Here is a 12,030-nt window from a genome sequence, read left to right as displayed (position 1 = left end):
GAGAGAGAGAGAGAGAGAGAGAGAGAGAGAGAGAGAGATTATGCACACAAACGAAGAAGGGGCAAGAGAAAGAGGAGAAATCCCAAGCAGACTCTATGCTAAGCACAGAGCCCCAAATGGGGTTTAATTTCACTAACCATGAGATCATGACCTGAGCCGAAATTAAGAGTCAGACACTTAACTGAGTGAGCCACCCAGGCATCCTCCCCACCAAATTATTCATAATTGTTACTCAGCATCCATATTTGAATTTCAGAGAACCAATAAAATGGAACCTGTCTTTAACATGATCTTTGGGGCGCCTGTATGGCTCAGTTGGTTGAGCATCCAACTTTTTGATTTTGGCTCAGGTCATGATCCCAGGGTCATGGGATGGAGCTCCATGGCAGGCTCTGTGCTGAGCATGGAGCCTACTTAAGATTCTCTCTCTCTCTCTCTCTCTCTCTCTCTCTCTCTCTCTGTCTCTCCCCCCAGCTCCCCTCTCCCCTGCTCACATGCTTTCTCTAAAAATAAAATAAAAAATAAATAAAATGTTGATTAATGTTTATACCTTTTCCCCCCATTTAACAGGAGTGTGTTCTCCCCCCAGTAAAACAAAACACACATTTATATATCACTTATCTACAAATGTGTGACTTTGTGTGACCAAAAATCATGACTTCTTATGTTGGTTGACTTCTTCAAGTTAAACCCTGACCTTTTATTTATATATTAAATAATATGAAAATATTAAATATCAGATATATGCATCATATTGTTATCTTTCTTTTTTTTAAAGATTTTATTTGTAAGTGATCTCTACACCCAACATGGGGTTCAAACTTACAACTTATAACAAGAGTTGCACGCTCTAATGACTGATATGCACACCTTATTTCTGATTATATATGCAATGCATAAACACTGTAGAATTTTTATGAAGTACAGAAAAACACAAAGAAGGAAAATCTTCCATGATTTTAGCACCCAGAGATAACCAATATAAACATTTTGGTACATATTCCTAACTTTTTCTAAGCATATATATTTTTAAAACAAATTTGTAATCATATTCTACATCCTGTTTCATGAATTGCTTTCCTAAGTATGTTAGAATCTACTTCTTCCTAAGTTATTGAAAATACTACCCAACGCCCAATAGGATAGTTTTCTTTCACCAAATTATTTCAAAATCAAATATTTACTTTGATAAATATTTATTAATATGTAAATTAATAAATTTATATTATAAGCCACTACGATAAAGAGATAGTGGTTCTTTTTGGGGGAGAAGAAGGGTGAATAGGGTAGCTATGATAAATAATGCCTCAATGTGGACTAGTCAGACATATCTGAAGGTATTCTGTGAATTTACTGAGAAGCTTACATTGTACTTGACAAATTTGACTATCAAAATAAAATGAAACTGATGGGACAACAAAAACCTTTAGAAGAAAAGGTTTCACAAAACATTAATACTAAAAAATGTACTTTTATCATATAGTAGAATGACATTTATTTGTAAATAAACAAATGGGCTAAACCTTAATCTGAATCTCTTAATCTTTAATTATTGTCTGATATAAAAATGCTGGTCTAAATTTAAGGAAGATTTCCAAAAAATACACAAGGAAGAGAATCATGAATGATTTTTTTTGAGACCTGAGCCACCTTATTGATAGGTGATTTATCAAACTCTTCAGATAACCAGAGTACCTGAGGGCCAGAAAGGTTGAATGATTTACCCACCGTGACACTATAAACCTATCAAGTATCAGGAAACAATCCCATGTCTACTGGTTCCCAGACACAGTACTTCATACTATACATGTTATATAAATATCCCTCCCTTTCTCCAATTGATTTGTTTGGTTCTGAGGAAAAGATACTCTAATATCAAAATGTTATCTTGGTTAATTCTGGGATGGTCACAAATTAATAATACTGAATCAATCACCTCTTTTTCCATAGCAGCCTGATGTTTTTTGATAAGTTTCTCCATCTCTGCAGCAAAATTGTTACGCTGAGTTTCAAGATCTTTGTCTAATCTGAGGCGATGTTCATCCATCTCAGCCTTTAGCTTATTTTCCAGAGTCATCAGTTGCTTTTGATGTTGCCGCCTCATTCTCTTATAGCCAGACATCTGTTCTCTAAGCTCAGAGTCCTGCTCATGTTCTTGCATTTGCCTTGTAACCTAGACATACAAACAATAGAGAAAAAAGAATAAAATAAAGCAACACATTTCTTTCAAAAGCATTTTTTTTTTTAATTTTTTTTTTCAACGTTTATTTATTTTTGGGACAGAGAGAGACAGAGCATGAACGGGGGAGGGGCAGAGAGAGAGGGAGACACAGAATCGGAAACAGGCTCCAGGCTCCGAGCCATCAGCCCAGAGCCTGACGCGGGGCTCGAACTCACGGACCGCGAGATCGTGACCTGGCTGAAGTCGGACGCTTAACCGACTGCGCCACCCAGGCGCCCCTCAAAAGCATTTTAAGACCACTCTGCTGTTAACTAAGCAGGCAATTAATGTAAAAGATCCCATTTAGCCAAAACAATCTTGAGGAGCATACAAAAATTGGAAGACACACACTTCAGCAACCAAAACAGTGTGGTACTGGTATAAGGACAGGCTGAATAGACCAAAGGAACAGAATAAAATCCAGAAACAGAGCCACACATAGTTAATTGGATTTTCTACCAAGGAGTCAAGTTAATTAAAAAAGGAAAGTGTTTTTTAACAAATCCTGCTGAGGGGCACCTGGGAGGCTCAGTCAGTTAAGCTTCAGACTCTTGATTTCGGCTTAAGTCATGATCGCACGGTTCAGTTTGGGAGATCGATCCCCGAGTTAGACTCCGTGCTGGGCACAGAGCCGGCTTAGGATTCTCACTCTCTCTGCCCCTCCCTAGCTCACACTCTCTAAAAAAAAAATCCTGCTGAAACAACTGGTTATTTGTATAAAAAATAAAGAAATAAACCTTGGCTCATATATCATTCCATATACAAAAATTACTTTGAAAAGAATCATGTGACCTAAACATAAAACTCAGAATCATAAAGCAAAAGAAAACATGGGACTACCATCATTACTTGGGTAAACAAATATTTCCTGGACAGGATACAAAAGGTACTGATTATAAAGAAAAAAACGTATAAATTGGATTTTTAAATTGAGCTAAAAATTCACATAGTATAAAATTAATCATTTTTAAAAATTTTCTTTATTTGTAAGTAATCTCTACACCCAGTGTGGGTGATGGCATTCTTGACCCCACATGTCATACAGATTCATGGGCCACTGCATGGGATTTATAAAGTCTGCTTATGTAGCTGATAACTCAGATAACTTTTTTACTCAGATAAATCTTTTTTTACTTCCTGTCATATTTTCTAACAGCCTACTTTTCATATGATATCTTAATGTAATTTCTTTTTATCCAGTGTATCCTTTATCATGTTTTGGTCCTACTTAATCTGACTGATAAGGGTAATAAGCACCCCACTACAACAACATCCTTGTTGACATATGATCCTTTTTTTAAGTTTTTTTAAGTTCATTTATTTATTTTGAGAGAGAGAAAGACAGGGCAGAGGAGGGAGAGAATCCCAAGCAGTCTCCACACTGTCAGTGCAGAGCCCAATGAAGAGGTCAAGCTCACAGACCTTGTGATCATGACCTGAGCCAAAATCAAGAGTTGGGACACTTAACCAACTGAACCAGTCAGGCACCCCCATAATCCACTTTTTATTGTTATTTGGGAAATCAGAACTATATTTTGAATACATCAAACTGAATTACTTGCCATTTCGCAAACATTCCCCCATTTTGGTTAGCCTTGGTTATTTCCTTACTGTTAATTCTTATATTGTAGAAATAACTTTTTCTTCCTCTCTGTGCCTAAAACCAACTAATTATTAAAATCTCAAACAATTTCTTTTATAAATACTTCCTTTATGCCACAAACCAAAAATAATCTGAATTCCTATTTAGTACCTTCTAGCCCTCTTAAGCATTTGATATATTCTAATATATTAGTTATTTCTGTACACCGTGAAGACATTACCAGTTTAATGTCTCTCAGAGTATTCTATATAGTATCTTATAAAAGGCAATTAAATGTTGAATGGGTATTTTATAAAATAATCCTCAGATACAAAAAAATAAGACATAGTCATAACCTGAGTATAGATGCCACAATCCAAAATGAAAAATGTATTTCTTCTTAAAAAATATTTATTTATTTTGAGAGAGAGCAAGCATGCAAGCATGAACAGGGGAGGGGCATAGAGAGAGAGGATGAGAGAGAATCCCTAGCAGGCTCCTTGCTGTCAGTGCAGAGCCCAACATGGAGCTTGATCTCATGAACCGTGAGATCAAGACCTGAGCCAAAACCAAGAGTTGGATGCTTAACCTACTGAGCCACCCAGGCGTCCCTGAGAAATGTATTTCTAATTCAAGGGAAGAACATACCAGTGATGCTGTCCGTATAGTAGCAAAGTGTTCCCGATTACGATAGTGTGATTTATGACGAGACACTTGAGGTGGAGATTGTGGATCTGATGCTCTTGTTCTAGGATCTCCCTCTTCTCTGTAATTTTCTTCCTCCTAAGCAAAGAAGGAGACAATACTATTTGAGGTGAACAAATACAGTTCACTTGAACTTTCAAGAAAATTTAGAGACCATGTGGTCAATTTATCTTAAAGAAATAATTTTAAAAAGTAAAAACAAAAATTGAGAATGCTGACATTTTATTTTCAATATAATTAGAATCAGGAAACATTATTCCCTAAGCGTATGAAACAGCACACAGATTTAGGATAAGGAAATATATGAGGTTAGATTTATATCCTAATTATTATATATAAAATGGAAAAGGTTTAATAATTTTAAACAGCAGTCAAAAATTAATTACTCTAAGGCTCTTGGGTTTTGAAAACAATAATATATCTTTTTTTTTTAAAACAATAATATATCTTAAAAATACTTTTATAATACTTCTGCCTTCTGTCCAAAGTAAGTAATCAAAAAGTAACTGTAAATCTTTTAAGAAATGATGTCTTTCCTTATATATAGCTTAGTTCATTAACTGAAGAGGAAATAAATTAAGTAGCAACCAACTAATTGTGGGAATAATCTTATTTTACTGCTGATTCTGCTGCCTAAGGATGCAAAAATTAAACATGAGTTTGTCCTGAATAATACCACCACTCAACTAAATCATTCCTAAGCACTATTTCTGTGAGTGTAGTAAAATATATATAAAATTTGCCATTTTAACCATGTTTAGATGTACAATTCAGTGACAATAATTATATTCTCAATGTTACACCACTACCACCATTTCCAAAACTTTTCCATCACCCCAAATGGAAATTGTATCTATTAACAAAAACTCTCCATTTTATCCTCCACTCAAGTCCCTGGTAACCACTAATCTACTTTGTGTCTCTACGAATTTGCTTATTCTAGATATTTTATGTAAGTGGAATTATGCAATATTTCCTTTTGCATCTGGCTTAATACCCCTTAGTGTTAACATTTCAAGGTTTACTTGCGTTGTAGCATATATCAGAATTTCGTTCTTCTTTATAGCCGAATAATATTCCATTGTATGTATATATCATGGTTTATTTATGTATTCATCTGTTGATGAATACTTGGGTTAGTTCTACCTTTTAGTTCTTGTGCCTAATAAGCTTCTAGGTAATACTATAAGCTGTGAAGTTAAAAAGGAAGTATTCCTATTAGTTACTAAAAACAAGTTACCTGACTCTCAAATGTTTTCAAGAAAATTAAAAATTTTGCACTCAAAAGTATGAAGAATAATGTAGCAAAAATCATATTTCCTTTTTTTCTAAATATAATTTACTGTCAAGTTAGCTAACATACAGTATATACAATGTGCTCTTGGTTTCAGGAGTAGGTTCCCATGATTCATCGCTTACATACAACACTCAGTACTCATCTCAACAAATGCCCTTCTCAATGCCCATCACCCATTCCCCCCGCCCTGCCCCCTCCTTCAAGCCTTAGTTTGTTCTGTATATTTAAGTCTCTTATGGTTTGCCTTCCTCTCTGTTTGAAACTATTGTTTTCTCCTTCCCTTCCCCCATGGTCTTCTGCTAAGTTTCTCAAATCCCACATATGAGTGAAAACATGGTATCTGTCTTTCTCTGACTGACTTATTTCACTTAGCATAATACCCTCCAGTTCCATCCACATTGCTGCAAATGGCAACATTGCCAAGTAGTATTTCTCACTGCCAAGTAGTATTCCATTGTATATATGAACCACATCTTTATTTTAAAGATGTAAACATTACAGACAATGCAAGTCACTTTTGATCATTACCCACTGCAATCCTTTTTCCTATTCCCCAAAGACAACCATTATCATGACTTTCAAGTGTATACTTACTATTTGTAAATATTTTAAATACTTTATTTTTCATGAAACTAACTTCAAATTATATATTACCTAGTGTTTCTATATATGTCTTTCTTCTAAGATTTTTAAAATATTCTTTTTGTATTCTCAAAACAATAGGTTCCCAAATGCAGATATTATACTGGGAATTAACAAGCCTAATGTCACTTTAAAATAAGTTACCGAAAAATGTTCCAAAGTTCTGAAACATCCAAGACAAGCTCCTTATTAAACTAATCAGATAAAGAAAATTATTTACCAAAGCTGAAATTTTTTTTCACTGAAACCCAAATACTCACAGGTTTTAAATGGATGACAGAACTATTAGACATCACTGTGTGGTCTCCCTCCATCATATCTAGCTCACTCTTGTCATCTGAGGCATCTGGAAGACTGTTAACACTACTACTTTGGCTACTGGCACTGATGGACATACTGGGAATAGACTGATTACTTCCGACACTATTCACTGTTCCTGTCCGGCCAACACCATGATCTTGTTCCTAAGGGAAAAAAGCATTAGGTTTAAGTATCTTTATCTCTTTTGAATTGCTACTTATAATCACTTATCACAGTGCTTGGCACACAATCTTTAAGAAAGAAAATTAGAGGTCTATTGTGAGAAATTCCCTGTATTTGCCAAGACCAGGAAGGAAGTTTAGCAGCTGAAAAACAAACAAAATAAAAATGACCAACACCTAAATAACAAAAAGCCCAACCATGTCAAAAATTCAGTTAATCATTTATGGGTTATTTCCACAGTGTAGTATTTTCTCTAATTTGTCACTTTTGAAATCTATTTCTACCACACATCTCATGGGGTATAGAGAAAATTTTGCTCATTTCTCAATAACTCCCATACTTAAAATATGCACCAGTCATTTTTAATTTTATAAATAACCCCTTTTAGTTATTTTTTAAGGAAGCCTTTTAAGTATATTTTCCTTCCTCAGAATATATTATCTAGCCTATCCTTCTTTCATCAATTTAGTATTAATTCCCAACTATTTTTTGTAAATTAAAAATTATGTATTACCTATACATTTAATCACATTCGTAAGAATGTTTTATGAAGTAACCAGGCAAGCCATGTTATCTGGGCACCAAAATTCTGTAAGATACGCAAAATTTAACACAGACATATGATTATATATATATATATATATATATATATATATATATATATGTATATATATATATACACATATGTATATATATATCCCCAGCCTAAAAGAGATGCTGTTATAGATTTAACTACATTAGAATTTTATTAATTTTACAACTTTACTCAAATATTTCAGATATCTAAAAAAGCTCAAAGTAATCTTCTAGTGATCACTGTATGAACTAAAAAACAAAATGAACAACACCAAAACTGTAAGTTAAGAAAGTCTTGTATTTTCTAGTTCATTAATTATGTAGCACTATTAAAAAAGAAAAAGTAAAGTAAGTAACTATTGCTCCTGGTTTCAGAATGCAAACTGATCTCTCTGAAAAGTAGTAAAAAAGAATCAACAAATTCTGACAGGAACAAAGAAAAATGAAAATATTTAGAGTAAAAAAAGATAGCTCCACAAATATGTAGATTTCCTTGTGAGGAAGTTCTATAACATTTCTATTGCAAATTTATATTTCCATACCCTACAAAAGGCAACATGGAAAGAACTTGGCCTTGAGAGTGAGAGATACGTGAATTTGAACCCATATGAACCTATGAGAAATTAACCACTGAGCTTTGCTTTACTCATCTGTAAAATTGGTACTTTAGAACTGTGCAGATGGAATGAAATTATATAGAACTTCTGATTCAAGTATCCCTGGTGACAGAGCACAATGCTTCGTACGTAATTCTAACGACTTCTGAATGAGTACTGTCAATTTCTAGAGTCTATAATTTCAAACACTTCCAAAAGCATGTCCCATGCAATCAGGTAATAAGGCAAAACAGGGTTCAGTAGCCAAAAAATTTGATGGAGTCTAGATTAAAGTTGAATAAGTTTCTTTAATAAAAGACTTTGCAGAGCTTTATCAGGTCATTGTGTACTACGAAGGGGTTAGGTTTAAAGAATGCAAAACCTTTTTTCCCTCCTGGGATCTTACAGGACCAATATTAAGAAAACACAATCTGGGAACCACTAATATAAAACATTCATGGCAAGACTAGGTGCATAAGGAAAGAAGCCAATAAAGAGGGCTCAATATTTGAGTCATTTCTAAGTTATTACCTCTTCTTCTTCCTGTGCTTCTACTGCTGGTCCGTTATGTGCCTCCTGGAAAAGGAGTTTCTTCATCTTTCGATACTGCAGATTGTCCAGCTCTCTTACTGCATCCTTTGTCCTTTGAATGAGATCTATTAACACTGTTTCAGGGCGCTCCCGAAGAACAAACATGTGCTGGATAAAAGAAGAAGGTGAAAGTCAGGTTGAAATTTATATATATATTTTTTAATGCGTACAAATGTACCCCCTTCTCAAACAGTAGTTACTATCGTAATTAATCATAATAGATAATGCATATAATCTATAGCTATCTAATTCTACTACATTTTTGGCTTCTTAATTTACAAAATTGTCTTCTACATACACACACACACACACACACACACACACACACACACACACACTCTATGCATACTTAACTACCTCTGTGCATTTAATAGAAACATGATACCTTTGTTGGCTAAATGAAAATGCAGAGTTGAAATAAACAAAAACTCCAATTAAACACTAAGAATTAAGTTCAACAGAGCCCTAAATAAAGGCTAAAAAAGGTTTACATATTCTTAAAACCGATTTCACAGAAAAGGCATGTACAGTTCTGAGCTGTATTAGGTTTCAACAGAAATGATTTTATGGTAAATTATGGTTAAAATCAAAAATGATTTTATAGTAACATAAACTTGGATAGTATGAGTTTCTTTATATGCTGTATAAACAACACTCCATAAAACACTAGCAGTTGATTAAAAGCCATTGTATAGTGATTTTTACCACTAACATTTAATAAATTTAACCTTATCAAATACAGAAAAGTACAAAGAACAATTCTATCATTATCACTGTTACATTTTGATATATTTCTTCAGAAATTTTCTATGTATAAATTTTGATTTATAGAAAAACAGCATACAGGGGCGCCTGGGTGGCTCAGTCGGTTAAGCGTCCGACTTCAGCTCAGGTCATGATCTCACGGTCTGTGAGTTCGAGCCCCGCGTCGGGCTCTGGGCTGATGGCCCAGAGCTTGGAGCCTGCTTCCGATTCTGTGTCTCCCTCTCTCTCTGCCCCTCCCCCTTTCATGCTCTGTCTCTCTCTGTCTCAAAAATAAATAAATGTTAAAAAAAAAAATTAAAAAAAAAAAAAAAAAGAAACACAGCATACAGACTGCAGAAAGACACCTTTTGCCTTGAGTTCTGTGAAATGTCCTTGAATTCTTGTAATACTTTTTACCTTTGTTAGTTCAAAAGCATTTCTTCTTTAAAGAATTTTTTTTGCCTTTTGATTTTTTTATTACTCAAAAAACTTCATTTTTTTTATTTAGCTTTCTGATTCTGTGCTTATGCCTTCAACACTTTAACGATTTTCTGCTCCTCAACAGGAGAGCACACTTGATCCTGTCCCAAACACATATAGCACACCATAGGCCCTGCTGATGTATTTTTCGTTTTAGATAATCTCTTAAGAACTGTAAGTGTCACAGCATAAACTCCTCAAAGTCAGTCTGGGCACACACCACATGGGGATTTTGGTGCTTTCCCACCCTTCTTTGTATAAAGAAGATTCTATTACCAGGGGTTCAGGACAGCCTAGTTTTGTTAGAACCTATATTGTATGTAGGACAGCCTATGACAGTATGTCAAATGCTGGACCATTCTGAATGCCTAAAGACACCATCCCCAGAAGAGGAAAAAGCTTCTGTAAAGAATTTTAATTATATGATATTTTATTCTACTTTCACTGTCGTAAGTATTGTTATTTCAAACTCATAAACACGAGGCCTATAGATTTTTAATTCTGAGATCGCTTCATACATTAAAATTTTTTTCTATTAGCTCTTTTTATGATGAACTGTAACAGAAATATAATTAGACCAAAGGGAAAGTACCAAATAGATAATTCCTATCATTTTCAGTAAGGCTGTGCCAATACATGCTATGAACTAGCAAAATGAATACTGTATGCAGACTTGGGATCTAACCACCAAATATCCAGGTCTCATCTCATGGGTTGTGTTATCATCACCAAATCACTTCTTTGCCTATAGTATAAGAAGACAGTCAGATTCTTTTTCCTGAGCCTTAGAAAGGTTAAGGTATCATGATTTACAATATTCGGTCTTCTTATCCAAAAATAATAAATCTTAAATTTCTAAGTTTAATAGTTTTCTACATATAAACCTTGCTTATTTAGGGGCACCTGGGTGGCTCAGTCGGTTGGGCATGCAACTTCAGTTCAGGTTATGATCTCACTGCTCGTGGGTTCGAGCCCCGCGTCGGGCTCTGTGCTGACAGCTCAGAGCCTAGAGCCTGCTTCCAATTCTGTGTCTCCCTCTCTCTCTGCCCCTCTCCCACTCATGCTCTCTTTCTCCCAAAAATAAATAAATGTTAAATCTTGCTTATTTATCACTAACATAATTTCTAGCTATACTAAGCCTTTTGTTACTATTATAAATACCTATTTACCTAGGCTTTCATTTCTGAGACTATGAATGAACTTACTGCCTCAAATCCCACAATCATTACTGAAACTATATTGTTCTTCTACATACTGTGGTTCTAAATAATACAATCAAATTTCAGTTTCTTTGTATCTTTGATGTGTGTTAGTGAAAATAAATCAAACCTCTCTGAAATTATAGAACATTCATGTAAAAATGGTCTACTTAAATCTTATAGTGAAAAATCAACAATATCCTTTAGGGGCACAAGGAGACAGTCAAATCCTGCTTTATCTAGATGTTTATCTACTACTGCTTTATCTAGATGTTTTAGGAACTATATTAAGTTCAACAATGTTATTATTGCTATTAATAACATGGCCAACCTCCAAATAAAATAATCAATTTTTGAGAATAAAGAGCATACACTAATCATGTGTTTAAACTAAGTAACCAAACACATTGAAAACCGAATAGAATTTACATGATTCTTAGAATATTTTCATTGCCAAGTTAGAAAAATTATTTCCAAAAAGGAAACAGAAACATGATATGCATTTTTAACAGTTTCTTTTAAAAGCTCTTTTCTCCCACAATAATTATACAGATATATTATACACCATTTCTCTTTCTTTCATATTATTTTAATATACAACTGATAAATATATAAAGCGTGGCAGACATAAAACTTAAATGAGAGCACCTGGGTGGCTCAGTCAGTTAAGCATCTGACTTCTACTCAGGTTATGATCTCAAGGTTAATGGGTTCGAGTCCTGTGTTGGACTTTGTGCTGACAGCTCAGAGCCCAGAACCTGCTTCGGATTCTGTGTCTCCCTCTCTCTGCCCCTGCCCCACTCGCACCCTCTCTCTTTCTCAAAAATAAATAAACATTAAAATTTTTTTTTAAATTAAATCCAAAGTTAAACTTTGTTTTACTAAATTTGAAATATGACATTGTTCCACATGAA

At 34.3% G+C, this 12,030-nt stretch overlaps 1 protein-coding gene and 1 pseudogene across 2 annotated transcripts in view; both read right to left on the bottom strand.

Moving 5' to 3' along the window:
* The window catches only part of TAOK1 (TAO kinase 1), a 140,489-nt gene that overhangs the window by 23,511 nt on the left and 104,948 nt on the right, over positions 1 to 12,030 (bottom strand). For both annotated transcript variants that reach the window (XM_040455407.1, XM_040455408.1), the window contains 4 exons: positions 8,634 to 8,801; positions 6,708 to 6,911; positions 4,452 to 4,586; positions 1,937 to 2,173 (listed from right to left, as the gene is read on the bottom strand). In XM_040455407.1, the coding sequence (XP_040311341.1) occupies positions 1,937 to 2,173; positions 4,452 to 4,586; positions 6,708 to 6,911; positions 8,634 to 8,801 (744 nt within the window). The remainder of the gene's footprint in view (positions 1 to 1,936; positions 2,174 to 4,451; positions 4,587 to 6,707; positions 6,912 to 8,633; positions 8,802 to 12,030) is intronic.
* On the bottom strand, positions 9,816 to 10,827 carry LOC121017248 (60S ribosomal protein L34-like; annotated as a pseudogene).

The sequence above is a fragment of the Herpailurus yagouaroundi genome, unplaced genomic scaffold, assembly GCF_014898765.1.
Source record: "Herpailurus yagouaroundi ecotype Mexico unplaced genomic scaffold, PumYag 215, whole genome shotgun sequence".
NCBI classification, from domain to species: domain Eukaryota; kingdom Metazoa; phylum Chordata; class Mammalia; order Carnivora; family Felidae; genus Herpailurus; species Herpailurus yagouaroundi.
This window is presented reverse-complemented; position numbering and strand designations above follow the sequence as displayed.